At 38.1% G+C, this 26,180-nt stretch overlaps 1 protein-coding gene across 3 annotated transcripts in view; it reads left to right on the forward strand.

Annotated features, from left to right (window-relative positions):
• SATB2 (SATB homeobox 2) overlaps positions 1–26,180 on the forward strand; it is a 194,186-nt gene that overhangs the window by 119,345 nt on the left and 48,661 nt on the right. For all 3 annotated transcript variants that reach the window (XM_058710060.1, XM_058710050.1, XM_058710041.1), the window contains 2 exons: positions 16,297–16,509; positions 20,730–20,885. In XM_058710060.1, coding sequence (XP_058566043.1) covers positions 16,297–16,509; positions 20,730–20,885 — 369 coding nt within the window. The remainder of the gene's footprint in view (positions 1–16,296; positions 16,510–20,729; positions 20,886–26,180) is intronic.

Genomic DNA, 26,180 nt, shown 5'->3' on the forward strand with positions numbered 1-26,180 from the left:
TTTAGAGAGTCGAGGGAAGGAAGAGGAGAAACCATCACCACTACTCCCACCAGGAAAAGAGGTAAAAGAAATGCCAGTAGAGATGGGAGCAGGTGGAGATGGAAGAATAGGGAGGTAGTAGTGAGAGTATACAGAACATGAATAAAGAGTTTGCAGAAGGAGACTTGTCCTTGTGAGCAAAACTAAGACGTCTGGGCATGAGAAGCTCGAAACCATGCCATGAAATTTGGCAATTGGTTGGGAGAGACCTTTGGCAAACCTTAAGTGTAATTTCATTAGAGTTGAGAAGGCAGGAGCCAGAATTTAGGAGTTGAGGAGTGACTAACTGTTGAGGATACAGAAGCAGGGGCTGCAAATTACTCTTTCCGAAATTTGGTGTTGAAAAGGAGGTCAGAAGTGTGTTGACAGCTTGAATGTGATAGGGAGTCGATCTGAGATAGAAGGAATTGTGAAGTAGTTTGGGATCTCAGCTGAAGTTAACAGGCATGAACTAGTGATGGAACCAAGCACTGTGGTTTGGTAACAGTCTTCAGGAATGCTGGAACCAGAGGAGTGGGAGCAGGGAAGAAGCACAGTGGGATGGTTTGAGGTTTGGTGCTGAAAGATTAGGTGTGGCAGGAGACCAAGAGGGTGAGATCTCCTGCCCCCTTGACTTCGCTGATTTACACTTTCTATTATTGACAGACTCCATTTACAGCATTTGAAAATGAGTTTGGAGGTCCACGGAGGTCTGCACATGTTCCAGATAGCACTCTATGATTTCTTTTTTGACTCAAAGTACTAAAGCAGCGTTTGTGTGTCCACAGTTATCTGAACTAGGGCTATGAAAAATTCTGGTGCTTTTGAGCCAGTGTGTTACATGTTATTGCTAAATACAAAGTGGAAGGATGCATCTTTTAGTCTTTATTTTGTGTTTATATGTGTAGTTGTGTGTGTGTGTGTGTGTGTGTGTGCATGTGTATGTGTGTGTGTTCTTTCATGTATCATTCATGTGTATGAATAGGCATTTCATAGCTAGCCAACATTTTATTGGTTATATATACAGTTCCTTTGGCTAAGGATAAAATTGAAAGCATGGTTGTATTACTCTGGATTTTAGAATCAAATACAGTATATATTTTATCCAAATAGCATGAAGCCTGAGAGAAGACTCACAGAGAGGCTAGACAAAAGACAGACCTTGTTGGTGTGAGAGAATGCTCTGCCAAGGCCCTAGACTCCTGGAGGTCTGTCTTCTCCTCCACAATCCTTTTTGTCTATTTTTATGGATTAATGATTTTTCTTTGGCATTGCCATCGTTCAAGTGCCAAGTTATAAAAGGTCTAATTGAAGCATGGAACACATTTTATTATTTTCCTCCTGCCATTAAATTTGTAAGATGGCTACACCCAGAAAGGAACATTCACTTTCAATCAACATGAGCTTGAGTTCATGGGCCAGCCTTGAGGATATCAAATGGAAAATGCATAGGAATGTATGAGTATTTCCTTTTAAAATTCTGCTTTTAATTTGGGAAAGCTTTTCATCCCTCTGGGATCATAACCTGTTGTGTATAAAGCCCAACCTAATCAAGGTAGATGGTATTGACAGAATGACATAGTTTGAACTTAAGCTGGAGGTCAGCAGGCAGATTGTTTTTGCTGTATATACTGTAGTTGCTAACAGCAAGGTTGGACAGCTGGGTTTCACCAGCAGCATCATTAAATGGAAAACATGGCGTACTGTGCCCCGTGAAACCAACCATGGATTTTCCAAATGTTAGGCTTTTTTGAGTGGAATCAGACATTTATGGGTGATATCATGATTTGCCGGCTATAATAAACAAAAATTAACTTTATAGATAACAACATAAATGAAGTATTAATTTTTGGATAGAAAGGAATCTCACCATTTTTTTCCTCAAAGCAAACAGGATCAGAACCATTTATTTTAGATGAATACCTAAGGCCAATATCAATCTTGTGTCCATTTGCTTTAGTGAGATGTAATATACCTTCAGTACACTGAGTATTTCCTAGAAATAGTTCATGATCTCTATTATTCATTTATTATCAAATTCAATAAAAAGTACTTTGGTTTGTCATCCTATAGTTTGTATTTCTGGATTTGTGCTCAGTGATTGGACCCTGAACAACTAGTAATTAGAGACAGTGTGTATGTGTGTGTATAGAACAAATCACATGTATAACATTCATAAATGAAGCTAAAGCTGGAAAAAAAAAAACAACCACATCGGCCTAGTTTTTCATGTTTAAAACTTCCAGAGGAACAACTGAAATTCATAATAAATAGCATTTGAAAATGCCAGTTCTCCAAGGAGAAACTATTAATTACTCTGTATATCTGATCTATTGCCACTATATCATTTGGTGATATAAAATAACACAATCGAGGGAATAGAGCTATATTTCCAAGAACTTGCTTTTTTAAAAAAAATTTTAATGTTTTTATTTATCTTTGAGAGAGAGAGAAAGACAGAGCACAAGTGGGGGAGGAGCAGAGAAAGAAGGAGACACAGAATCTGAAGTAGGCTCCAGGCTCTGAGCTGTCAGCACAGAGCCTGACACGGGGCTCAAACTCATGAAACGCAAGATCATGATCTGAGCTGAAGTCAGACGCTTAACTGACTGAGGCACCCAGGCACCCCTCAAGAGCTTGCATTTAATACATTTTTATTTTAATCAGTGTGTCGTGAGATCATGCAATGCCAGGGTATCATTTCATCAGCATGGGCATGAGACTAATGTAGTTCTAGATGCAGGGTATAGCAGAGCATCACATCCTGTCTGTGCCATCAGGATGATAGAAGCCTGTTTTTGTCATTATGACCTTGCAGAAAATATATTCTGAGCATTGTCACTTTCTTCTTTACTAGTCTTTTGGAAGAAAAGGTTAACCCCACTTTTTGGTTCTCTGAAGACTTTTATGACAAATGAGAGATCAGATGTTTTCTGGCCTGGTCATTAATTTTCAGGAAATTCCTGTGATATATTTCTAAGTGTTTCTATTACCTATGGTCACAAAGTGAGGTGCTGTGGGTATTACACCAGAGTAAGCCGAGGCAGATAACATGCCTGCTCTGTGTTTGGTGTTCTATTTCTCCCCCACGTGTACTCCCCTATACTTTTACTTCTAGAAGCTAGTGACTGCTGGTCAGTTTTTCATTCAAAGGACTTTCCTCAGACTATTGGATTTTGCTTTACTCACACAGTCAGAGAGCTGGTAATACTTAACCAATGTCTGATAGGTGCAGGGGGGTAAAAGGCCAGCTCCCCTGCCTCCAGTAGTAGGGACAGCACTGAAGTGTGACTTTTACTCCAGAGCTCTCCGCAGATGAGGCTGAGACAGGGACTGCTTGGGTTTCTTCCCTTCCCTGTCCCACTTTTCCCACTGCCTCACCAGTTTCCCTTTGTACTTCCTTAATAAATCACTTGCACAGGAATCTTTATCTCAAGATGTGATTTTTATCCCAGATTATAGATCAGTGCCCCTGCTCGTCTAAATAGGCTTTTGGTTATATTATGGGGTAGTAGTTTGAATAAAACTTATCTTCAATTTTATGCCTTACTACGTTCCAAATATAAAGTAAGATATCACTATGGGAATAGTATAGATGTTTTTACTGTACTACTTTCTCTTGAAAAGTATCAGCACTATTATTGTTTAAAGCCCTCTGAATTCAATGGACTGATATTGATATTGGGAAGATTTACTTATGGTTATCAAATACAGGAAAGAGAAAGAGAGGGAATGAAACAGAAATGGACACTGGATTTGAAGCCCTATGAGATCTTCTAAACTTGACTTAAATGAAAACCACCCTTACCAAGTCTAAATGGTGAATTATGTAATTCACGTGAGTTTCAGAGTAGTTTTGTTCCTTCGCTCTGCCCAGTGCTCTGTCAGTGATGCAAGTGGTGTTTTTAGGACTTATAATTTCAAGAAATAAGAGGACCCGAGCTCTATCTAGTTTCTTTTTCTTTTTTTTCTTTTCCTTTTCTTTCTTCCTCCCTTCCTCCCTCCCTTTCTGTCCCTTTCTTTTCTTTTCTTCTCCTTTTTTTTTCTTTCTGTCCTTTTTTCCTTCCTTCCTTCCTTCTTTCCTTCCTTCCTTCCTTCCTTCCTTCCTTCCTTCCTTCCTTCCTTCCTTCCTTCCTTCCTTCTTTTGTCCCTTGCTCCCTCCCTTTTCTCTTTTCTTTTCTTCTGCAGTTCATTTTCCCTTGCTAATATCCTAAATTTATGTTAGTGTTGGCATACTTTCACTTCCTAGGCTTATGGACATTAAATAAGTCGCTTATTTACTGTGTTTACTCACATCTGTGCTTTTTTGACAGTTTGATTATGAATCCTAACCTTAAGTGTTCTTTTGCCCCTTGTCACTTTATGGACTTGAAAATATTAATCAGAGGCTTGTGACAGTGTGAAAAGGTTTATGACAGTATTTTAAAAGACAATATTACGAAGGAATGGTTGTGGGATGCCCACTGACCTATAATAAGGATGGCTTCATAAAATATGTACAATGTTCCTGAATAGATAAACTATTCTCTAATTTATTTAAAAATCCAATGACCTACATATTCATATGTTCAGAAATCCTTCATTTACTAACATTGTTTCTCCTCTGAGACCTTCCATCTGAGCAAATCTGTTAAATGAAGTAGAGGAAGCTTTGATCCAAACTAGGCTAAATCCATTGGAATGGCTGCCCTGCCACATGTGAATGGGAGCATTAGAATGCTAGAAAGGGAAAGTTAGTTGTGGTCCATGTTCCTTCTTTGCATCACTATCCCCTTTCCTTGGTGGTAGAGTTCAGGAAATACCCTTACATAAGGAATCAACAGTAAGAAGTTTCTACAGTTTGGAAATGAGGCTTTTTCCACCTTCATTATTTATATAATAGAGTTCTTTTTCCTCTAGCACATTACATCATAACGCAGAAAGTTCAGGTCCATTTTCTGTTTCAGGTAGCTCTCCTGAGCCAATTCTTAGAAACATGTTTTCAGTAGATGCACAGATGTGTTTCACAAAATGTGCTATTCTGTACCAGTAGGACTCTAATTTGGTATCATGCTCCTTCTTCTGTTTGATGCAAAAGTCACTGAGTTACACAATTTGCAACCTTTTGTCAAAGGCTTTGCTTGAGAAAGTTGTTCATCGTGGGTCTTATCTGATAGAGAAGAGGATTTAAAAAATCCTTCAGGAAGTCATTTGGTGGACCTGTCCTTATTTGACTACTTTTTTTTTTTTTATGAGATTTTGCAAAGAATCTGCTGTTTACTCATCAAAGCCACATCATTTGAAGAAACTTAAGGCCAGGGTCATAAATACAGTTTTATAAAGTGACTCAGCAACTGGAGAATGTTTTCAACAGATTGGAAAATTAGATAGAACAACGCATCAGGAAAGTTGGCAGTAAGGTCAACGGCTAGAAATGTACACGTGTGTGTGAAATGACATGGGTTTTGCTTTTATGCTTTATCGATACCATGTTTATAGTATATACACACCCGTGTTATTTGGGTTAAAAGTGTCTAAGGACTTGCTAAACGGTATACTTCGAAGTGGCACAGTTAGGAAGGGGTATGTAGCAACAACATGAACATTTTAGTATCCAAAATATTTGGAAATCTGAACTTAAGTGGGTTACCAGTCCATTTGGGGAAGGAGAAAGTCTTACATTTGATTTATACATATTGTTAGCCAAAGATAGGCATGATTTAATTATACATACAGTTTATATTTGTAGAAAACTTGACTTCCAAGATATTCAGCATTATTTCTCGGCCAACCTCTGGTCTCAGTCATCATTATTTCTTACTATGCAATAGAGATACGGCACTCCACAAGTCATACAGGGGTGGAACACAATGCAAACCCAGGGGTCTTGACTCCATGGTCCAGTGAGCTGCTTATAAAATGACAAGGAAGCCTGTGAGAAAAAGGAAGTCCATCCACTGAAAGGTGGCCTGTATATATGAAATGCTGCAGATCAGGCATGAACATGTTATTGGGTTTTGAAGCAAATAATACACCCTCTTTTGATTTCAACATTAAATTAATAAAGTGGGAAAAGATGGCCCTGCTTGCTTCATAAAATAGGCAGTCTTTCATTTCAGAACCACTGGCTTGAATTCATAGATTTAAAGATTATAATAATATTAATATCTCTCAGTATAGCAGTGTCTCCAAGTTCTTAGATGTCTTAAGGATGGCCTCTTGCTAGTGGTCTCACTTTAGTTCCTCTTGCGCATATACAAACTATCATTAATTAGCACCTTTCAGGCAATTCCAGCTGAAAAGGAGGGAGGAGATACTGGCTTTGTGTTCTGGGTAAAGAGAAGGTTGACTCGGTAACTGTCAAACATATATAACCCCCTCCTCATTACTTTTTTTTTTGGTAAATATTTCCTTTTAAATGTTTATTTATTTTGAGAGAGAGAGAGAGAGAAAGAATGCATGTGGGGGGGGGAGGGGGGGAGAGAGAGAGAGAGAGAGGAGAGAGAGAGAGAGAGAGAGAGAGAGAGAGAGAGAAAGAGAAGAGAAGAGAAGAGAAGAGAAGAGAAGAGAAGAGAAGAGAAGAGAATCCCAAGCAGGCCACACACTGTCAGTGCAGGGGAGGTTGATGCAGGACTCAAACTCACAAACCAGGAGATCATGACCTGAGCCAAAATCAAGAGTCAGACATTTAAGCAACAGAGTCACCCAGGTGCCCCAATAACTGTCTCCTCATTCCTATATCTACTTGAAATAGAAAATTTTGTGTAAAAGAATATATAAAGACCCCACCCCCCCTTTACAAAACTGGTACCAAAGAATCAGAGGAACCAAAGATGACAGAGCCCTATTCTGTCTTTTCCTATCCCTGACCAGTGTCCAAGTGCTTAGAAATTAGTTACTGAACTAATTATAAAAAATTCAGTTTTCTCCATTTTAACTAAAAAAGTCTTCCTTTGGGGGATGGTTTTACAAGCTTTTGTCACTTTTTTTTTTTTTCTGACAAGGGGTGATCAGCTCCTTTCACACAGATAAGGAGTCTCTTCCTTCAATAAGGACTTTCTTTTACCTCCTGTGAGTGTGTCTCAGTATAGACCTATATTTTTAGTGTGAAGGTTTATTTTAGTATTTAGTCTCCTCCAATCCTGGGTGATGTTTACAATTAAAGTAGAATTTTTATAGAAGAAATACAAGGAACACTAGCTTTAGATCCCATTATTTATATACTTTTCACCATTGCTTATTTAAAGTAATAAAAAAAATACACAAGGAGTGTTCCTTTCATGGCCATTGATTGAAATGATGACCATTTGGCCTGGGGTTAAGTGCATGTTTGTTCAAATAAAACGAATTATGTTTAAAGGCCAGAAATGCTGTGAGAAAAATATAACTGAATCAATTTGAAGTCAGTTGGAGATTACAACGTTGCTTACATTCTGTCTACAAGTTTTGTACCTAAAATTATCAGTGTACATCACAGCATTTACTTTCAAACATCTTTGACTGCAGCACCCAGTGAGAAATGCCTTTCACATCATGAGCTGGTACATACACTCACACATGTGCACATACGTGTGTATGTCCGTCTGGAGTTCCATCTCATTTCAACCTGTGTTTTTGTCTATCTGTATATTCTAAAGCAAAACCTTCATGAAAGAAAAAAAAAAAAAGCTTCGGGAAATAATACTTGTACCATGTATGAAACACCCTGGTAATTTCCAATCTACTGAATTGCATGTCATTATAAAAGAACTAGTTATGATCTACTGAAATCTATCATCTACTAATAGTTATGACCCATGTTTAAACAGTGATGCAAATTAATGCTTATTTTAAATGACTACAGAGTTACTTAGGGAAGAAAAGTTGTTTTACTTTTCTGAGGTATAAAAAGAGTATCTTGGTTTAGTGACATGCTGGATTACCATATGATCGTTCCAGTTTATATAATTAGTTAAATTTTTCTTTACATTTCCTCTATTCCAAATAATTTTAATTCTTCTTCTTCCTGAAATGTATCCTTTACATTTTCTGCCTTCTATGCGGGAAGACAGCAAAATGTAAGTGGAGGGCCATGAAAATTTGAAGTTGCAAATTTAAAATAAGAATTGTATTGTGTATTAGTTCTGTATTTATTTGATATAGTTCTGTATATTCTATATTCAATTAACAAATGTTTATTAAGCATTCAGAAACTATGGTAGACCTTTTAATGGAGGCTAACATTTATTGAACACTTAACATGTATCAGTTATAAGTTCTAGGGAATCCCATGAGGGAAGTAAAATTATTTTATCAGTTTTACAGGTGAGGAAACTGTGCCATAGGAAGATGAATTAATCCTTGGCTAATTGAAGCCCTATTTTGAACGCAGAAATTTTGACATTAGAACTCACATTCACGACCACTTTATTCTCAATTATTTCTGATCTCATAGAACAGAACATGAAAGATACAGTTTCTCCTTCAAGGAGGTTGAAGGGGTTAAACAGGCTTTCAAACCAGTAATCCTGTTGTGGTATATTAAGTACTGTGATATGTTACATGTACTGTGTGAGAACACATGTTTTTGACCTTGGAGGTGATTGAAGTTAATGCAGAAATATTTCAGCAGGAAAAAAAATGATATTTTATAACTGTTTCAGGACAAAGTCAACTCATATGTTAACAGACTGCTTTACTTTTTATATCTGAATGCATTTGATACATTTGAGATATAAATATTCAATAAATGTATGTTTTTGGTTTGTTTTGTTTTGTTTTGGGAAAGTACTATTTTTGCCAATGTTTTGACAAAGTAGCCAAAGCTAGTAAATTTTGGGGGCAGTTTGCCAACAGTTGTTTCACACAATACACATAGAAACTAGAAATAACCAGGGCCCAGAACTTTGTGAATGCAATAGTCATGTGCCAGGTACTTGAGGTGTTAGTAGAAACCATGTATGTGCCCAGAGCTGAGAACACCACTGGTAAATGTTTCTAAAGGGAACCTGTTCAGTTCTCTATTTGATTTTGCTTTTTGGTACTCATGTGTTTAGAAAATTTTGGCTTGGATTGTGCATAACCCGCCCCCTGCACCCCCCCCCCCCCCATTCCAATACCTAAGAGTTTCTAAAGACAAAAATGGATGGGATAAAAAGAAAAAAAAAAAAAACCAAAAAACTGTTCATCTAATTGCATCTATCTTTGCACTGAATAGGTAGGTAAAAATAGTAAAGTTCCCAGAGATCTGTTTCTGGCTAAATTCCTTCACTGTATGTGCTCAGGAGTGGCTCCGACGAGGGGATTGCTGTTAGGAGAGCACAGGTGATTTTGGTTTCAAGAATGTTTTGTTGGACCCACTCTGTGTTGCATGTACTATATTCTGATGTGTCAGGTAGCACAGTATAGTTTTATTATGTCCCCTAGAAAGAAAGCTGTCTTTGAGGGAAGTGTTTTATTTAATGAATTGCAGATTGGGAGTAGATGAAATATTTGGTCTAAAGTGGAGTCTGCATGGCCAAGAATTTCAGTTTCCACTATCTCGGTGTTTACAATAGGTTGAATGAAAAGATCTTGAGTGTAATATGTGGTCCAACAGGGCCTGTTCCTGGCGTTTCAGCAAACACAGGACTCCTCCATCTCAGACCAGTTTTTAAAAATGCATTTGGTGCGTTCTTAGAACTTTATATCCCTCTGTATTCCCAACTAACCACTAAGCACAAATTATACAGATTCTTCTCCCAAGGAGTTTACTGTATGATGAAGAGAAGAGGTTTTCTAGTAGCACAATGTAAAAGATGATGAGTGTCATAAATGCCAGATAGAACGAGTGCCATCTCAGTTCAAAGGAGGGAGAGACTATTGCCAACTGCAGCGTATATGCATACACACATATGTACATAGTATTTTAGTGAATTACAGAATACATTTCTACAGCAACAACATTTGTCTGCAAATGTTACTTTTGTATATGCATTTATATTTGCAGAGTACATTAATTCCCTTTAGATGCTCAATTCTATCCACCCCCATCCTACAACCATGCTACATGCATAGGCTGCCTCTCCTAATAAAGAAATATTGTAATAAAGGGAGGTTTTATTAAACTAATGCAATAACGACATTTTCTTTGAGGATTTAACACATCATTTTTAATAATAAAAATCAAATTGTCATTGTTGTGCCCTGTATACCTTTTATTCAAATCAGCCTAAGTACTCTGGCTCCATGACTGAGCAGTACTCTAGGGGGTGAAAGGAGGGTGAGTATTTTTAGCATTACACAAATGAATTTCAGCATACAGGTTCATAGTGGGGCTGTGGATTATGAATATGGAACCCAGGGAAACCTGTTTATATTCGTGAGCAGAGGGGGAAATGCCTCTCAGGAGTGTCTAGAAGGAAAGGAGATTGGAGATGAGGGGAGAATCACTTCTGTTAGGTCCGCTTTCTGACTATAGGATGTCAGCACTTTCTACAGCCATGTAGCTGGCTCCCCAGCTTCTGTAACTGTGTGTTAGTCCCTGGGATAGAAAAGCTCACTTTGTATGATTAGGCTGGGAATTTTGTATTACCTGGTCTTCACAAAAGAATACCAGTTTTTGGCTCTCATGTCAGCTGGAACCAGACATTTCAGAATTGTGTGAAAAGTAAGGCTGACAAATGAGCATGCAAGCATGAAGAGGGAAGTCGTGAAGATTGAGATGTGAAGAGTACCTTTGGAGGATTTTTGTTTGTTTTGTTTTTAAAGGGAAGTATGTGATAGATCATACTCAGCAGTAGGATGAAGGGTTGGCCGATATGACTGACAAGATCCTTTCTACCTTTGACCCTCTATGATTTTAATCTGTAAAATGGGGGTATACATGTCTTTGGACCTTGCTGACTGGTTAGGACATCATTTGTTTAAAGCAATATATAAATATGAACTAAATATATTTTCAGACTCACCATTGCATAATACATATGTCTCAATTCATGTATCCTTAGAGTTGTAGCTTGATTTCTGAAGATCATCATTAAATAGCTTATATACTTTGTTCATACATCCAACAATACATAATTAAAATACGTTATTAGGGGATGGGCTTTATTTTCTCTAAAATCTATCTTTGTTCAGATTGGAACTCAACACTTTGAAACTATTTGCTTAGATGATAAATGAGCATTTTTTGGTTGAGTTACTTCAAAGGTATATGTTACAATAAATATGTGAACAGTGCAAGTTACCCTTTATACCTCCCACTTCAACTGCCACAAACAGAAATGTAATTTACAGAAATGAAAACAGTCTCCAGCTAGCTTGAAGCTTTTTCCAAGGGGGAGCACCGGGGTTTGCTGGGCCAGTTTCCTCAGTACACACCTGGTATATATCACTTTAAAAAATAAATTATGCCTCATTAAATTACAATTAAATGGAATCATGATCATTTGTTTTTCTGGAAGGAAGATGTTTTGCATATTGAAAGCCTAATTTGTTGCAGGTGACAAAAAGGCTGAACAGATTATCTAATATCACTTCATTTTGGGGGTAATGTTTGCTGGTTATTTTGTGTATACTCCAGTAGTTCAGAATTATATTAATGTAGACTATAGTAGTTTCACTTCAAAACTTTATCAGTTTTTGTACCTATTTTTAAAGCTTTTAAGGAAAAGGACACTTCTCTCGGTGTTCTAGATCAGCCATGCTGGTTTTTTTTTTTTTTTTCCTTCCAGGGTTTTAATACTGGCCAGGGTTTTAATACTGGCCAATCCCTCCCTTGGCTAGTCTCATCGTTGTCTCTATATCTATGTACTATGTATATTTCAAATCCCAGCCAAGTTAAGTCCCACTTCTTCCAAAATGTTTTCCCTGAGTTGGCAATACTTTTACCCTCTTCTGAACTGAGGCGGCATTCATTCTATCTGGAATTTATGACACTTGTCATCTTTTACATTGTGTTTTTATAAACCATCATACAGTGAACTCCTTGGCAGCAGAATCTGTGTCTTCTTAATCTTTTCTTTCCTTTCTGAGCTTCATACCAAGTCATAAATAAGAAATGAATTAATAGACTGATCTGTCATTTTTTGGTAATGGGTACATTGAGTTTGGGGGTTTCCTAGAGAGCAATGGATAGTAGAGCCTGATCCAACAGAATTACTAAAGGTCTGGGAGATATCCAGAAAAAGTGTCTGTTAAAATCTAGGCAGCAATGACCTCCAGTGTTGCTGTAAGTTCTGGAGTTGCCTGGGAAGGTCTGAGGGGCTCAGACTTAGCGTTCGTAAAACCTGGCCCAGGTTTTGGTTCTCTTCTTGCTCTCTTAGAATTAACGCTCAGCATAAGCAGTTTCTCACCTGTCCCAGACAAGGCCGCAAGGGCTAGTGCAGGAACTTAGAACTAAATTTTAGGGAGCCAGTCCTGGTAATGTTTCCCAAGCATTTCTGAGTTATCAGCATGTATTTTACACAGGAACAATTTGGGGCAAACTATATAAATTGTTGAAGAAATATGGAAATCATAATAATGTAAACAAGAAAGCTCATCAACAGAAATTGCAGATTCAGAAACTATAAGGTCATTTCATTTGCCACATAGAAATATTGTTTAAAGTGCTCAAAATAATAAGTATATCAATTTTTCATTTTAAAAATGAGCCCAAATTCTTTGTTTTGTTTGTGGAGATAGCCTCTAGTAGCAACCGAGCTAGATGGCATCATATTATCTCTTGTGCTTTCAATTATTTTGTTTTTATTGAATTTTCTGCCAACATCATATACAAAATCCCCCATTAAAAGTCCAGGAAGAAGGCCAGTTTGAGGTTCTTTTTCCCACCTCGATTCTTTTTTCAGTGACTTGTAACCCAAGAGCTGTTGTGCAAGGTGGCTTTCTTTCCTGTGCAGATGTTCACGCTACTCCTTTTCAGTCAACATGTTTCCTGGTCTTACATAACCTCAGCTAACACCATGCTGGGAATTGTGATAATCTCTCCCTTGAGAAGGCTCTGTTGCCTACAATGAGAGAAATTCTTAATGACCACTTTACTCAATACTTGCAATATGTTTTAATGTGATTACTGATATGAAAGTTTAATAAGCAATATCCCGGTTAATTTATTAATTTCCCTCAATTTTCACATTCTCAATATTCATGATCTTTCTATTCATAAAAGTACACTTTTTTTTTTCCCCCTCAGTGCCCAGGTGCCATGCCACATTCTCTGTATCTCAGGCTGCATATTGGGAATGTTTAAGTGACACCTCCCGCCTGGCCGGTTGATAATTAAAATGCGAGACAGCATAGTGGCAAGGGCTTTAGAAATATTTATGTGAGATAAATTATTAATTTATGTTCTATTCAAGACAGCTTCAATATGATAAACATTTACTTATCTTGATAATTAGATAAGGTGGTTTGTAGTGTAAATTATGCCATAGATTTTCTTTGGATTTTTTTTTTTTTCGCCATGATGATGATTTTCAGCTAACTAAATAAACTCACTCTACATTTATGAGCTTGCAGAATTTGGACAATATATTTTTTTAATTCAAGTTTAAACAGTGAGGAGCACATAAATAACCAAATGAAAAAGACTCAACAAAACAACTAAAACTCTTTTTGTGCTCACCAGTTAGCCACTTGTTATTGAAAATGTCTGAGGTAAAAAGAATCTGCTTTGGAACCATGGCTACACAGATGAGACTTTAAGTAAATAATTTAGAACAGTGTTCTCATTCTCTGGGGCAATAGTGGAGGCAGCACTGGCCACCTTGTTGGTTTGAGACTTTATCTTCAATTAGGCAAATAAAACAGAGGCAATAGTATATTCCACCAGCCCCTTAAAACACAAACATCGTGTCCCACTCACTTCAGAAATGATGCTGATGAGCAATCATTTACAAGGATGCTTTGTCTTGATTTTTCTTAGAGATGGATTCATTTCCCCATAAGGTTGTCCAACATGTAAAAAATGTAGGGGAAGGATTTCAGTGTAGGGGTGGGGGAGGGGGTGGGGGGGGGAAGAAAAAAAACAGTCAACCAAGCCAAAAAGAGAAACAAGTAAAAGACCTCTATGCTTTGCAATAATTTTTTATTGATTATGAATGAACACACTTGCTATTTTGAACGTGGTCCATTAGAACAATAGTTTTTGTTATTTCACTATTTTGTATGTAAGATCTTTACTATAATGTACTCCACTTTCAAAAATAATTTCACAGAAGAAGAATACGTTTACAAACTGCCTTTTGAAGTACCATAAGTATCGTTGTAATAACTAGTGTAAAGACTATATCCATGCAACCCCTAAAATTCCTCCCAGTTTGGCAGTCTGAGATTTATTAAAGTGCTAAAGTTGCTTATGCTAGAGAGAGAAAGGAGAGGAGGAGGAGGAGGGGACCGACTCATCCCGTATGCACTGAGTTCATTATTAAAGAAAGCTCAGAAAACATCAATCTTAGTGTCTTATTGGTATTGATTTTAAATCCACTTCCCTCTTGTCTCTCTACATATTAATTTAGAGATTTTTATCTTAGAACAAATTCACTATTAATATTTCAAGTTGCTTCATGCAAGTGGAAAGTAGGATAACTTAAGGCAGAACTGACTTTGAATTTCAAAAAAGAATCCATACCTAGATTGTGTAACATTTTCTGGAAGACAAATGTCTCTTGCTTCTAAAAGCATGATACATCTAGATTTTCTTATGCTCATTTTACCAATACAGTATTTTCACATTCATGTCCTACCTTTTCCTTTCCTTGGGCATGCATGCACACAGACATGCACTTAACATTTCTTCTGGCTTCATTGTGTGGCTTATTTCATTCTTGTTTGCAAAGACTTCTCTAATCAAAGCAACATGACACTCGTATTGCAGAACTATCATATGTCGTACTACGTGTACATCCTTATAAATTGTCTTGCATGATACTTTGAGTGGTGATTACCTCTTTAAAGTGCTAATAGCTGTGTGATGCACACTCTTGTGATATTTGCTTCACTACATTACAAATGCATTACTTATTTTTAAAACTTGCCTACCTTACCCTGAAGATTTCTTTCCAACCAGAGGTGGCATATTCTTCTTGGATCTAACACCTTTTTATATTTAAGCCATACTTTACAAATCTGATAGTGTTTTCTTTGCATTCATATTTCCCTCAGTGGAAATGTCTTTGGCACCTACTTTTCGCAATTTTGGGTTGCCCCGTGTGTTCTAAGATACAGAAGTTAGCATTTCAGCTCTTCCTGGAGGATGATCCTAGACTCTGGTCTCATATTGCCCTGAGAAGAGACACCCTGAATTGGAAGGTGGAAAGTGATGTCTCTTTGTGAAAATTTAACAAGAGTTCAGAATGGAAATTGTTTAGCTTTTGCCCAGATTACTTCAGTGATTAGAACTCTGGTTCTAGCCCTTTTCTTGCGTGTATACTACTTTTCTCTAGACTTGTCAACATTTTCCTTTCCTTTGTGAGTTCTCTGCCATCCGAGCACATGAAAACACCAATTTTCTATTTAAAGCTTTTTGGATGAGTCACATATTCAGAAATTATCTGAGTCTATACATGGCATTCTCTGATGTGTGCTCTGACCCCTCACCAGCTGTGCCTGTATTTCCATTGTTTTAACGACGGTGGGATTAGAGCTTCCCCAAGGAGGGCATCTCATGAAAAAAAGTTTGGGTGCCCTCTGGTACATATACGAGGATACCAGTTATGTATGTGGATTGAGAAGCTATCAGAGGGTTAACACAAGTTATGGCCATTTGCTTTGTGTCTTTTTTTTTCTTTTTTTTTTTTCTTTTTGCCATGAGAAACATCTATATTGAAAACAGTGGCCGGTCACACAGAAATTCAGCCAAACTTTTTTTTTTTTTTTTTTAAGTCGATGTAAATCTCCCATGCTGTTTAAATGTCGGAACTAAATTTACCAAACTTGGCAGATTTGTAAAGCTGAGCAGGACTGCCAAGTGTTCCCAGTTTCAAGCAGAGAGAGTTCTAACAGTTCCTGAAATACTTGTAGGAGGCACCTGGTGGTAATTGCAGTTTCACAAGCCTTCCGAGCGCCTACCTTGCTAGCTGGCATCTCTGTACACTGACGATTATTACAGTGATGATAAAGTGTCAGAATAGAATGGTCCAGATTAAGGCACAGCCCTGGAAGGCAAGCACAGTCCCACAAAATCTTACTGCTGAAGAACCCTCAGCAATTAGACTGAGGTTCTTGACATCACAGCCAGCTGGTAATACCAACAAAGGGGGAGGGGGCAGATGATGGAAACCACACACGTACCTGCAGATATGACTTGGCCTGTTTTTCTTTTTTTTTCCTTTTAATCAGGGATTGTTGTCTGAGATTTTGCGTAAGGAAGAAGACCCTCGGACAGCCTCTCAGTCTCTTTTAGTAAACCTGAGGGCCATGCAGAATTTCCTCAATCTGCCGGAAGTGGAGCGGGATCGCATTTACCAGGACGAGAGGGAACGGAGCATGAATCCCAATGTGAGCATGGTCTCGTCAGCCTCTAGCAGTCCGAGCTCCTCCCGAACCCCTCAGGTGAGATATTTTTGCTCCGCTGACTTTTCAGTCTTGGCCTTGGAAACATCTTGCCTTCACTGATACTGCGTTTCTCTCAAAAACTAAGAGACATAATTCAAAGATTTGTTGATCTGAGAATGTGAACCTCTGACCATGTAAGAATGGTTATCCTTTACTGTGTCATATGGTATTTCTGTCCCTTGAGGAAAGTACCATTCTTCCACACAGAAAAGGGCAGGAGTGGGTGGATAGGTAGGCTCCAGACTGTTTACACACAGCTACTTAGTTATCTAAGATGGAGTCAGGGGATTTGAATTGAAGCTGAGTTTACGTAGTAAGAACACTGCTTTCCTTAAACTGTATATTAGCTTGGAAGCGGGGATCGGCGGAGGGGGGTGGGTTAGGGCTGGGGACAGGGACAAGGAGAGTAATCCAAGCTCTTGTTTATGCACTTCGAAAAAGACAAAATGGAGGAGAAATCTGTGTATGGTTGAAGCACGCGTATGGAGCGGCTGGATCAGAATGTTTGGGCGATCATTCAGGGATCCCTTAGAAAATGGTAGTGGGAAGGTATGCAGGCCTTAATGATTTTCCTTCCTTGGGTGATCTCCCTACAGGACTCAGTGACTCAGCTTTCCTTCTCTCCTTTTTTCCCCACACTTTAAAAGCATTCTGTTCTCAGGTCCTTCTGCAAATTCACATGTCTGGTAATGCTGTGAGCGTCAGCGATCCTAACTAAATGGTCAACATCTCAAGTCAGCCAAGTGTCCTTTCCACTTCACGTCTGAGCCCATTCATTTCTAGCCTACTTTTTACTTCTCCCAAACTGTTACTGGTCAATAGATTTACGATAAAACCATCTGACTCGCTGTTGCCAGGATGACTGCAAGTTATGTCTCAAAACAAATATTTAACAAGTATGCATTTGTACAAATCAGAAAAATGGGCACTTTGTAACCAAAGTTTTTTTTGTTTTTTTGTTTTGTTTTTGTTTTGTTTTGCTTAGTTTTGGTGTTATGAGTGTTTTCTGGTAAGTTCCAAGGAACTGATTAAACATAGGAGATTTTATTCTAGTAGAAATACTTGAGCTTTCTCAAGTACATCCATTTTTTTTCACACGTCATAACTTTTTTTTTTTTAACTCTGCAATAGATTTTTAATTGAAGATCGTTTTCTGTCATGTAGTGCCAAATTGTGATACTTTCACTTTAGTCTTTGGTGAATTATGAGTTTTAGGTACTGTTAAACCAAAAATAAGTCTCTTGACTGCTTACTTTGGATGAGTGTAATGAAGCATTTTTCTTTTTATTTATTTTTTTAAAATCTTGAGGCATATATATTGAGCTATGGAGTTGGACGAGTTGTTAATTTGCACTAATATTTACTTCTATTAAATTCACCAATATTGTTGCCACTTTTGAAGCCCATTAAATCATTATAGAGAGTCCAGCCATGCTTCATGGCCATTTAACCAGCTCTTCTCAAAAAGTCATTTCTACTTGTTAGAAAATAAGTCAAGTCCAGGTTGTTTTTCCATTTCCTTGTAATATTTTTCTAATGCAATTATATCTTAGGCACCTTTTCAAAGACCTGAAAGCTTTCAGAGCCAGACCAATTTATCAGGCAAAACAACCAGGGTCAGTATTTTGCTGTATTGAACAGCAGAAAAATCTCATCTAGAAAATTCCCAGGTAGAAGTGCCCTTTGGGGACAAGAATAACAGGGAAATTGATCATTTAATTTCACAGTTTTGAGATTTCTGAATATAAATATAAAATCTTCTTCTCAAAATAGTTTTGAGAATATAGTCATGCCACTGGCATTTGTACATTCTCTGGAACTTTCTTTTTCTGTTAAACATTGAGAAAGGGAAGTTATTAAAGTCTTTTAAAACATTTCATGATTACTTAAACTTCTTTACATACATATCTCAATAGTAAAGATCCTTAGTAAAGCTTTCATTTGTGAGAACAAATATTATAGGAATACCCACTGATTAAGCTTTTAGTTGGAGCCAGCAATCTAAAATACCCAGGCAGCCCCATGTAGGTTGATGGAGAATATTTCCTAGACCCCATCAACATTTTATTACCAGTTTAAAACAAATGGAGGAAATTTAAAATGTAAAATCAAATCTTCAGAGCCCCATCTCATAATCTTTCAGTTGGCCAGTATTTCTTGATGTACTTAATGACGACAAAACAACAGCATAAGGATAAAAACGATCACACTGAGCACTAACTGTGTGTCAGGTATTGTGAGCATTTTGCATGAATTCAATCCTCACCATTTTGTGTTGTTATTCCCATTTTACAGATGAGGAAACTAAGGTTTTAATGGGTTAAGTAATTTGTGCAAGGTCACATGATTGAGTGGTAGAGCTAGGATTTGATCACTGATTATTTTGATTCCAAGGCCTGGGCTCCTAACCATATATTATAGTGCCCTGAGAGGTTTTTCTTTAGCCTCTAGGGTTCTAGAGGAGATTTGACCAGTCTAATAAGATGAGATAGTCAGTGAGGCTAATGAAGAAATTTCAGTTGGGAAAGGCAGAAATGATATGCTAAAATATGCACTTAGCAGGAAAAGCACTGCAAGTTAAACTAGAAATTTTGAGAAGAAAAAGGAGTTTCTTGGAAAAAAAAAATGACAGAAAATTGGAGTATTGTGGGAAGACCCCAAACTAGAAAGCAAGAAGATGCTTGTAAAAACAGCATCCAGTCTACACTGGAGATTTTGGAGGTGGGATAGCACAGTGGTCCCCAGCCAATGCTTTGGAGCTGGAAACTCCTGAGTTCCGATCATGGTTCCTTCAATTGCTGCTGTCTTTCCAGGAAGTTAAGTGTCTTCTTTTATTTTCACTTGTCTTCCTTAGTCAAATGAACATAATAAAGTCTGATGTACTGGGTTCTTCAAATAATTAAATGAAATAACAAAAGCAAAAACACTTTCTGGAGTGCCTGGCAAATAAAAAGTATCACATACCTTATAGTTATTATTACCTTGCAGTAACTAGAGTTTTAGGGAGACAGGGAGAGAGGAGAATGCAAAAATCAGTGAGCAATCTTATGAATTAAAGCCTTCATAGAAACTTAGGACATTAACTCGGGCTTCAAGATGCTACGGAGAATGATCCCACAGTATCCAGACTGCATGCTGTGTCCCTCTCCAAACCTGCGTGCTGCTTAAATCAGTGGGGGAGTAGCTCAGGGCCTCCATAGAAGGAAAGTAATGATCTGGTGACAACTGCCTTGGTTGGGGATTCTAGGGTGAGTGCAGACAGAAAAATTTCAGTTTAGTTCAAATCAGCCAGCTGTGCTCAGGTGCCAAAAATTGGTGCCCACTCTGCCCACAGTCCTGCTCCCTGGGGTTCTGAGAAGGCTTCCCAGCCCCCTGCCCCCTCCCCACCCCTCATTACACACCAGAGGAAATGCTCTGGCAGTCTTTTGGATCGTGGAGATGCAAATGTTTTAGGGTTATCTCAACCCCAAGAAGTACAAACACCTTCTATATTGTCCTTCATTTGTCTCTGAAGCTGATGGGAAATCATTCAATTAAAACGAACACGGCAGAATACATAAAACCACAATATGAGTTTAAGAAAATGAAAACGGCACATCAAAGGCATTCTGAAGCCTAGTTTTATGAAATGAAATTTTGTTTCATTTCCACTGATTTCCTAGGTGAAATTAGGTGACTGTCTGGGTAGCATAATGATGATAGTGATGGGAAACCATACATACTCAAATGACATATGTAAAGCTTTAATAAAGAATGAGCGAGACTCGGGGGAGTGCATTAAATTGAGTAATAATTTATTATTTAGGGACCTCTACCCATTTACTCATTTTTTTTTTTTTTTTCTGGAAGAATTGACTCTTCCTCCTAGGTGTGCCATTTTTAGAAAGAAAGAGGTAACTCTGTGTATGTTCTGCATGCTTGTTTTCCAGTTAGGCGATCTCTTATAGTTTGGTACCTGGGGTAGCCATCGTACCTGTGAACCGTCTAGGATACCGTGAGGAAAAGAACAGGGTTGACAGGACTCTGCATGTCCTATAGGAATGCACTGCAATTATTTCCAATCACAATTAACCTGATTAGAATAATGGACAGGAAGTGTCCCTTTGTAGCTAATGCAGTTTGGCATCAGCTGACTGAAATCCTTTGATAATTTCTGCACAGATGGCTGGGCTGAATGCAGCACTTTTTAAATTATTATTTTCATGGTCTCTTGGTAGGCCAAAACCTCGACACCGACAACAGACCTCCCCATTAAGGTGGACGGCGCCAACGTCAACATCACAGCTGCCATTTATGACGAGATCCAACAGGAGATGAAAAGGGCCAAGGTGTCTCAAGCCCTGTTTGCCAAAGTGGCTGCAAATAAAAGTCAGGTGAGTGGTTTTTTAAAAGAGCAAAAGCGAGGGCTGGAATTAGACCATTCTCCTCCCACTAATAAAAATACATCTGTTCCTATAATAATAATAACAATAATAATCCCAAGGGAACCTGTCATGGTCTGCCTTTTGCTCTATGGTTTGCTTTTATTCCCACTGGAGTTTAAAATAGAGACTAAGTTAAAATCCAGATTTTTTTCTTTTAAAGATTTTTTTTTTCAAATAGAATCAACCTTGAATGATTTCTCTCATAATTCTAAGCACTGCTGTGTATCCACTTTCCTTTCTTTTTTCTTTCTTTCTTTTCTTTCTTTCTTTCTTTCTTTCTTTCTTTCTTTCTTTCTTTCTTTCTTTCTTTCTTTCTTTCTTTCTTTCTATGTTGAGCAAAACTTAGCATGTACAAAATAGCATCTTCCTGAGACTCAGTTAGTTGGAATCTTGTCTCATCCCTTCTCTTATTCCCACCAGGGGAACTGCTGACTTTGTTATAATAACCTCTTTTCTCCAGCCCCAGAGACACCTTGCCATGTCAGGTGTTTCTTTTATGTGTAGAATACAGTTGTTTTTCCAGGAAAAAACACATGTGTGGGGTGGTGGGGGAGTCCAGAATGAGTGCTAAAATTCATAACAGAAAAACATAGGAGCTTATCCAGTACAGTTTCTCAGTGTCGGGATTGTGGGGAATGGAATACTCCAGGGAGAAGGGGAGACAGATGCTTAGGTTTTTTATTTCTGTAAGCAGCAACAGTTGATGGGACTCACTATCTGTCTCAATTCGTTTAAAGGGACAACTACCACCCTATCCTCGAATGGGTTAGGTTGAGGTGGTTACTTATTTATCCCTAGGATGAATAATTATCCAGTGCAGGGTGGAGGAAACAAAAGTTAGCTGAAGCATAATTTTGAGGATCCTTTGATTCTGAGCTTGATTTCCTCTGTGGCCTCGCATGACAAATGTTTTCATCCCACATATGTAAATGGTATAATGGTCCAGCATCTCCTTAACAGATCTTCTGTTGTGTGCTGTAAAGAAAAGGAGTTACTGAATATTGTATTTCTATTAAGCAGGAAGATTTTCAATGAAAATTCAGTTACCATTTTTAAAATGATAGTTAAATACTGTATAGTTGTTTTTTTTTTCTGTAGTTTCGCAGTAACCTTACTTATTTTTCAGATTTTGATAAAGGGAACGGAGTAGAATATCAAGGAATTTAGAAGAGGATTGAAATATTCATTTCCCTGTTTATTTTAAGGATAGTCATTTTTGCTGATTATTCTTTCTCTTCGCTCACCAATGAAAGCATTGAAATACAGTTTGCTAAGATACGATGTCCACCATAGTATGAAATACATGAAAGGAAAACACCATAGAGCCTTCTTAAACTGTTAAATGCATAAAATCCCATGTACCACATGGCAAAATATAATGAGAGTTGGGGCTGTTAAACGAATAAAGCTGTTAAATGCATAATGCCACTTGGCAAAACTACTGTGCATTTAATGGTTTTCCACTGTGTAATAAAGGACATATGTGGTAAGTGTGCAGTGAGTATAAAAGCTGCACAATTGATTTTGCAAACCTTCCCCTTAGTTGTGACTTGACGTAAATATCAACGTTTCACTCAGTCCTTCTTTCATAAGCAGCTTTGAAGAAAAACTGAAACCCATAGTCTAAGAGCTTGATTCAAACTGCCTGTAACCTTTCTGCTCACTTGGCACCAATGGCTCTTGGAAATGGTGATGCCTCCAGCCTCCCAAAATAATTCAGGTGGCTGATTGGAAGCTGTATTTGCCAGTTGGCACGGCTTGGCTCTCCAAATTTTTGATGCCTCCTGAAGAACTCAGTAGCCCTGATTTTGTAGAATCTGGAGGAAAATGTACTTCTGGGAATTAATATGCTAAAGGGTAAGATTGAGGATTGAGCCTCAGTGGGGATAAGTTGCTTTGAGGATTTTCTGGTTTTCGTTGGGACAGTGACCTCATTGTCAATTATGAATGGAGAACCTTATTGTAGATAGCTGACTAGACTGGCAAATCAGGTTCTAAGATTTTATAAAAACGGTACCCCCAAACAAAGTGAACTTACCTGATAGTTTCTAAGGCAATTTAACATAAGATATAAGATACTCACTCCCTTTTGTAAGTACCATCATTTACTTCGTAAAGAGCATATTTAGTGAAACTAATTGCAGTATTTGGTACCTTGTATATATATATTTGGCATGTCATCCATAAGGGGTGTGTGTGTGTGGCCAAAATACTTAACCACTCCAAGCTGCAGTGGGAAGTGGCCACGCCCTCTTTATTGGATTGTGAAGATTGAGAATACAGAGATTTTCATTTCCTCTTCTGCATTCCCTTTCTTCCCTCCATGTTTCTTTGGAGGGATCAGAAGTTCTTGGAGTGACTAAAGCAGCAGAAAAATAACAAGGGCTCTCTATTGTCTTGGAGATAAAATTAGAAGACCTTTAATTAGGAACTCTTATGAACCGGAGTCAGATTGGAACCTTGTGAAGGCTCAGTTCAAATATGCAGAGCAACCCCTTCCCTTCCATTTTAAATTTCTTTTAAAGTAGAAGTGAACCCTCCATTAAACCTCATCCACTCTCTATTCTGAATTGCTGTCATCAGCTATTAAGAATAATACCTAAAGCTTTGTGTTAGGCAAACTTTGAATGAGAAGTGGGACAAAGAAAGGAGAATTTTGGAGAGATTAGGGTGGTCCTTGAGGGCTGTAAGTGTTTAGGGACACAATGGGAAGAGGGGTTCAGAAAAGGAGTTGAAAGGGTGACTACCTCGTACAGTTTGTCTATGGTCCTGTTGGCAAAAATATATTACTGGAAGTATGTTTGTGTGGTACGTCAGGATACATTTGTAGGCCTCTTTCTCCAGTTCAGCTCTAGCTCCTTTGTCATGCATGACCAGTCTGTCATCGAATTCCATTGAGTGTCTCCTATCTGACCTTGTTTCCCTCTTCATTGGAGAGGAGTCAAAGAAGGAAAAGCAGAAGAAAAAAATCAGGGGGAAAGGTATGGTTATGCATATGTTTATTTCACCTCATTTTCAATTTAGGATCAGTGTGTGTGTGAGAGAGAGAATCCTGAGGGTTATCCTTTTGTTTTTTTTCTTTCTTCAGAATATTCAGATTGTTGATGGTCTTTATTATTGGTCAGTGATTGAAGTTCTCTGTGAATTATGAGTCCTTAGTAGGAGGGGTCCTCAGTAGGAACTATAATTTAAAATCATACAGAACATTTTCTGTGTCACCTCAGTATGACCCTTACATACAAAGAGCCACCAGGGAATGAATGCCCCGGTGTGCAACTTGAGTGGCCACAGGATTCCTTGTTCTTCCATTGCTTCTTGTACTCTCCTTTTTCCTCTTACACTCCGTGGGGTTGCTTTCTCCCTTTGTCCCCAACTGCACCTATCACACATGATCTGGGAAGTGGGAATCCAGAGAGATGAAGCACAGTAGCCCACTACAGTCCTCCAGGGCTGGCCATGTGCTCTGTGACAGCATCATCAGCCACATTTCTTTCCCTTGACGTCAACTGTTCCTTTCCCCAGGAATGAATTCACTGTTTCTCTCATATACTGACCTCTTTTCCTTTTTATAGTCTACAGTAGTTCAGCTCATTGAATGCTGAGGATGATCTAAAGTTGTTGTTTTTTGGCAAAGAGAGTGAGTCTTTCTTTATTATTTGTATACCCAGAGACCCAACTCTATGTACGTGACTGCCTTTTCCTACTATGTTTGGGTAAGAATGGAGTAGGTAGAAAGATGGGAAGGGGCTTATTTTAATTTCTCTTCTCCCATGTCCCCATTTAAAAATATAGAAGACAACAAATGAACAAAACCTTTAACAAGGCACTGGGTTTCCTTCCCTTTTTTTGGTGGTGGTGAGGGCTTGCTTTCTATATTAGGAAAGTAGAGAGCTGCTGAGGCACTGCAAAAAGGAGAGATAGATAACCTGGTTGTGAAATCTCAGATGGTGGCAATGGAAGGGCCAACCCCAGAGGCTGCTGCGGTAACAGAAAGAGAGTCATCTGGGAACAAACAGGGACCCACGGGGCTGTCTGGTGAGATGACGTAGGATGTCCTCATCTCCACCAAGAGTTAAAAGACCCTGGAGTTCCCCTCCCTGCCACACACACTTCTCCACTCCCACAAGCCACAGAAGCTAACACTAGGATCAGGGATAGGAAAGTCCTTATTCTTACTGCATGGAGAAGTCAGAGAGGGAGCCATAATCATGATCTTACTATAGCTGGGGAAGATGAGTTTCTGGCCTCCAGTACACAATTCTGAAATCCTGTTCCGCATAGAAGCTGTGTGCTCCATGGTGATTGGGTTTCAGTATGTTCTACGCTTTATGTACATTAGGATTAAGTAGATTTTGTGTACTGACCTTTATTCCTTCCTTACTACTTATGTTTCTATCCAACAAAATTATATTCCATGTTCCTACTGACTTAATAAATTGTATTCCTGAGTAGAAGGCTACTTAGCTTTAGATGTAGATTACAAACTCAGATTTTATGAACTTCCTTTCCTATCATAAAATCTCCCCATATACATGGTCTAATTTGCTTAACACTCTGAATGATTAAAATATGCAGCTCTTTACGACAGATCCTTTTAAAATAAAGCAAAAGCAAAGGAAAGATAGACAACTCTACATAAAGAAAAACATCACATTCAGTATATGTACTAAGATGTTTTCTTCGTTTAGTCATGGGCTATCACATTAACCTTTGCTTTTGTGTCTCTTAAAAATGCCCAGGCACAATTTAGTTGTACATAGTTCTTTTTTTTAAAGCAAAAACTTCTATTTTATGATTGCTTAAGTAATAGCATTCTTATTTTTAAAAATTTAGAAAATGAAGAAAAGTATAAAGGTAAAAACATGAATCACCTGTAATTCTACAGTGCAGGGGTAGTTACTATTAACATCGTAATTTTTTTTTAATTTATTTTTTGAGAGAGAGCGCAAGCAGGGGAGGGACAGAGAGAGAGGGAGAGAGAATCCCAAGCAGGCTCCATACTGTCAGCACAGAGCCCGATGCAGGACTCAAACTTATGAACTGTGAGATCATGATCTGAGCCAAAACCAAGAGTCAGATGTTTAAGTGACAGCCACCCAGGCACCCCACTATTAACATTTTAGAGTCTTTCTTTCTAATGTGTAGTGTGTGTGTGGATGTGCACATGCATGTTATATCCTAATTGAGATCATGCTGTACAACACGTAATTGTAAGACAAGTTAAAACTATAATTTTTTTTTTAA

The sequence above is a fragment of the Neofelis nebulosa genome, chromosome 2, assembly GCF_028018385.1.
Source record: "Neofelis nebulosa isolate mNeoNeb1 chromosome 2, mNeoNeb1.pri, whole genome shotgun sequence".
In the NCBI taxonomy this organism is placed as follows: domain Eukaryota; kingdom Metazoa; phylum Chordata; class Mammalia; order Carnivora; family Felidae; genus Neofelis; species Neofelis nebulosa.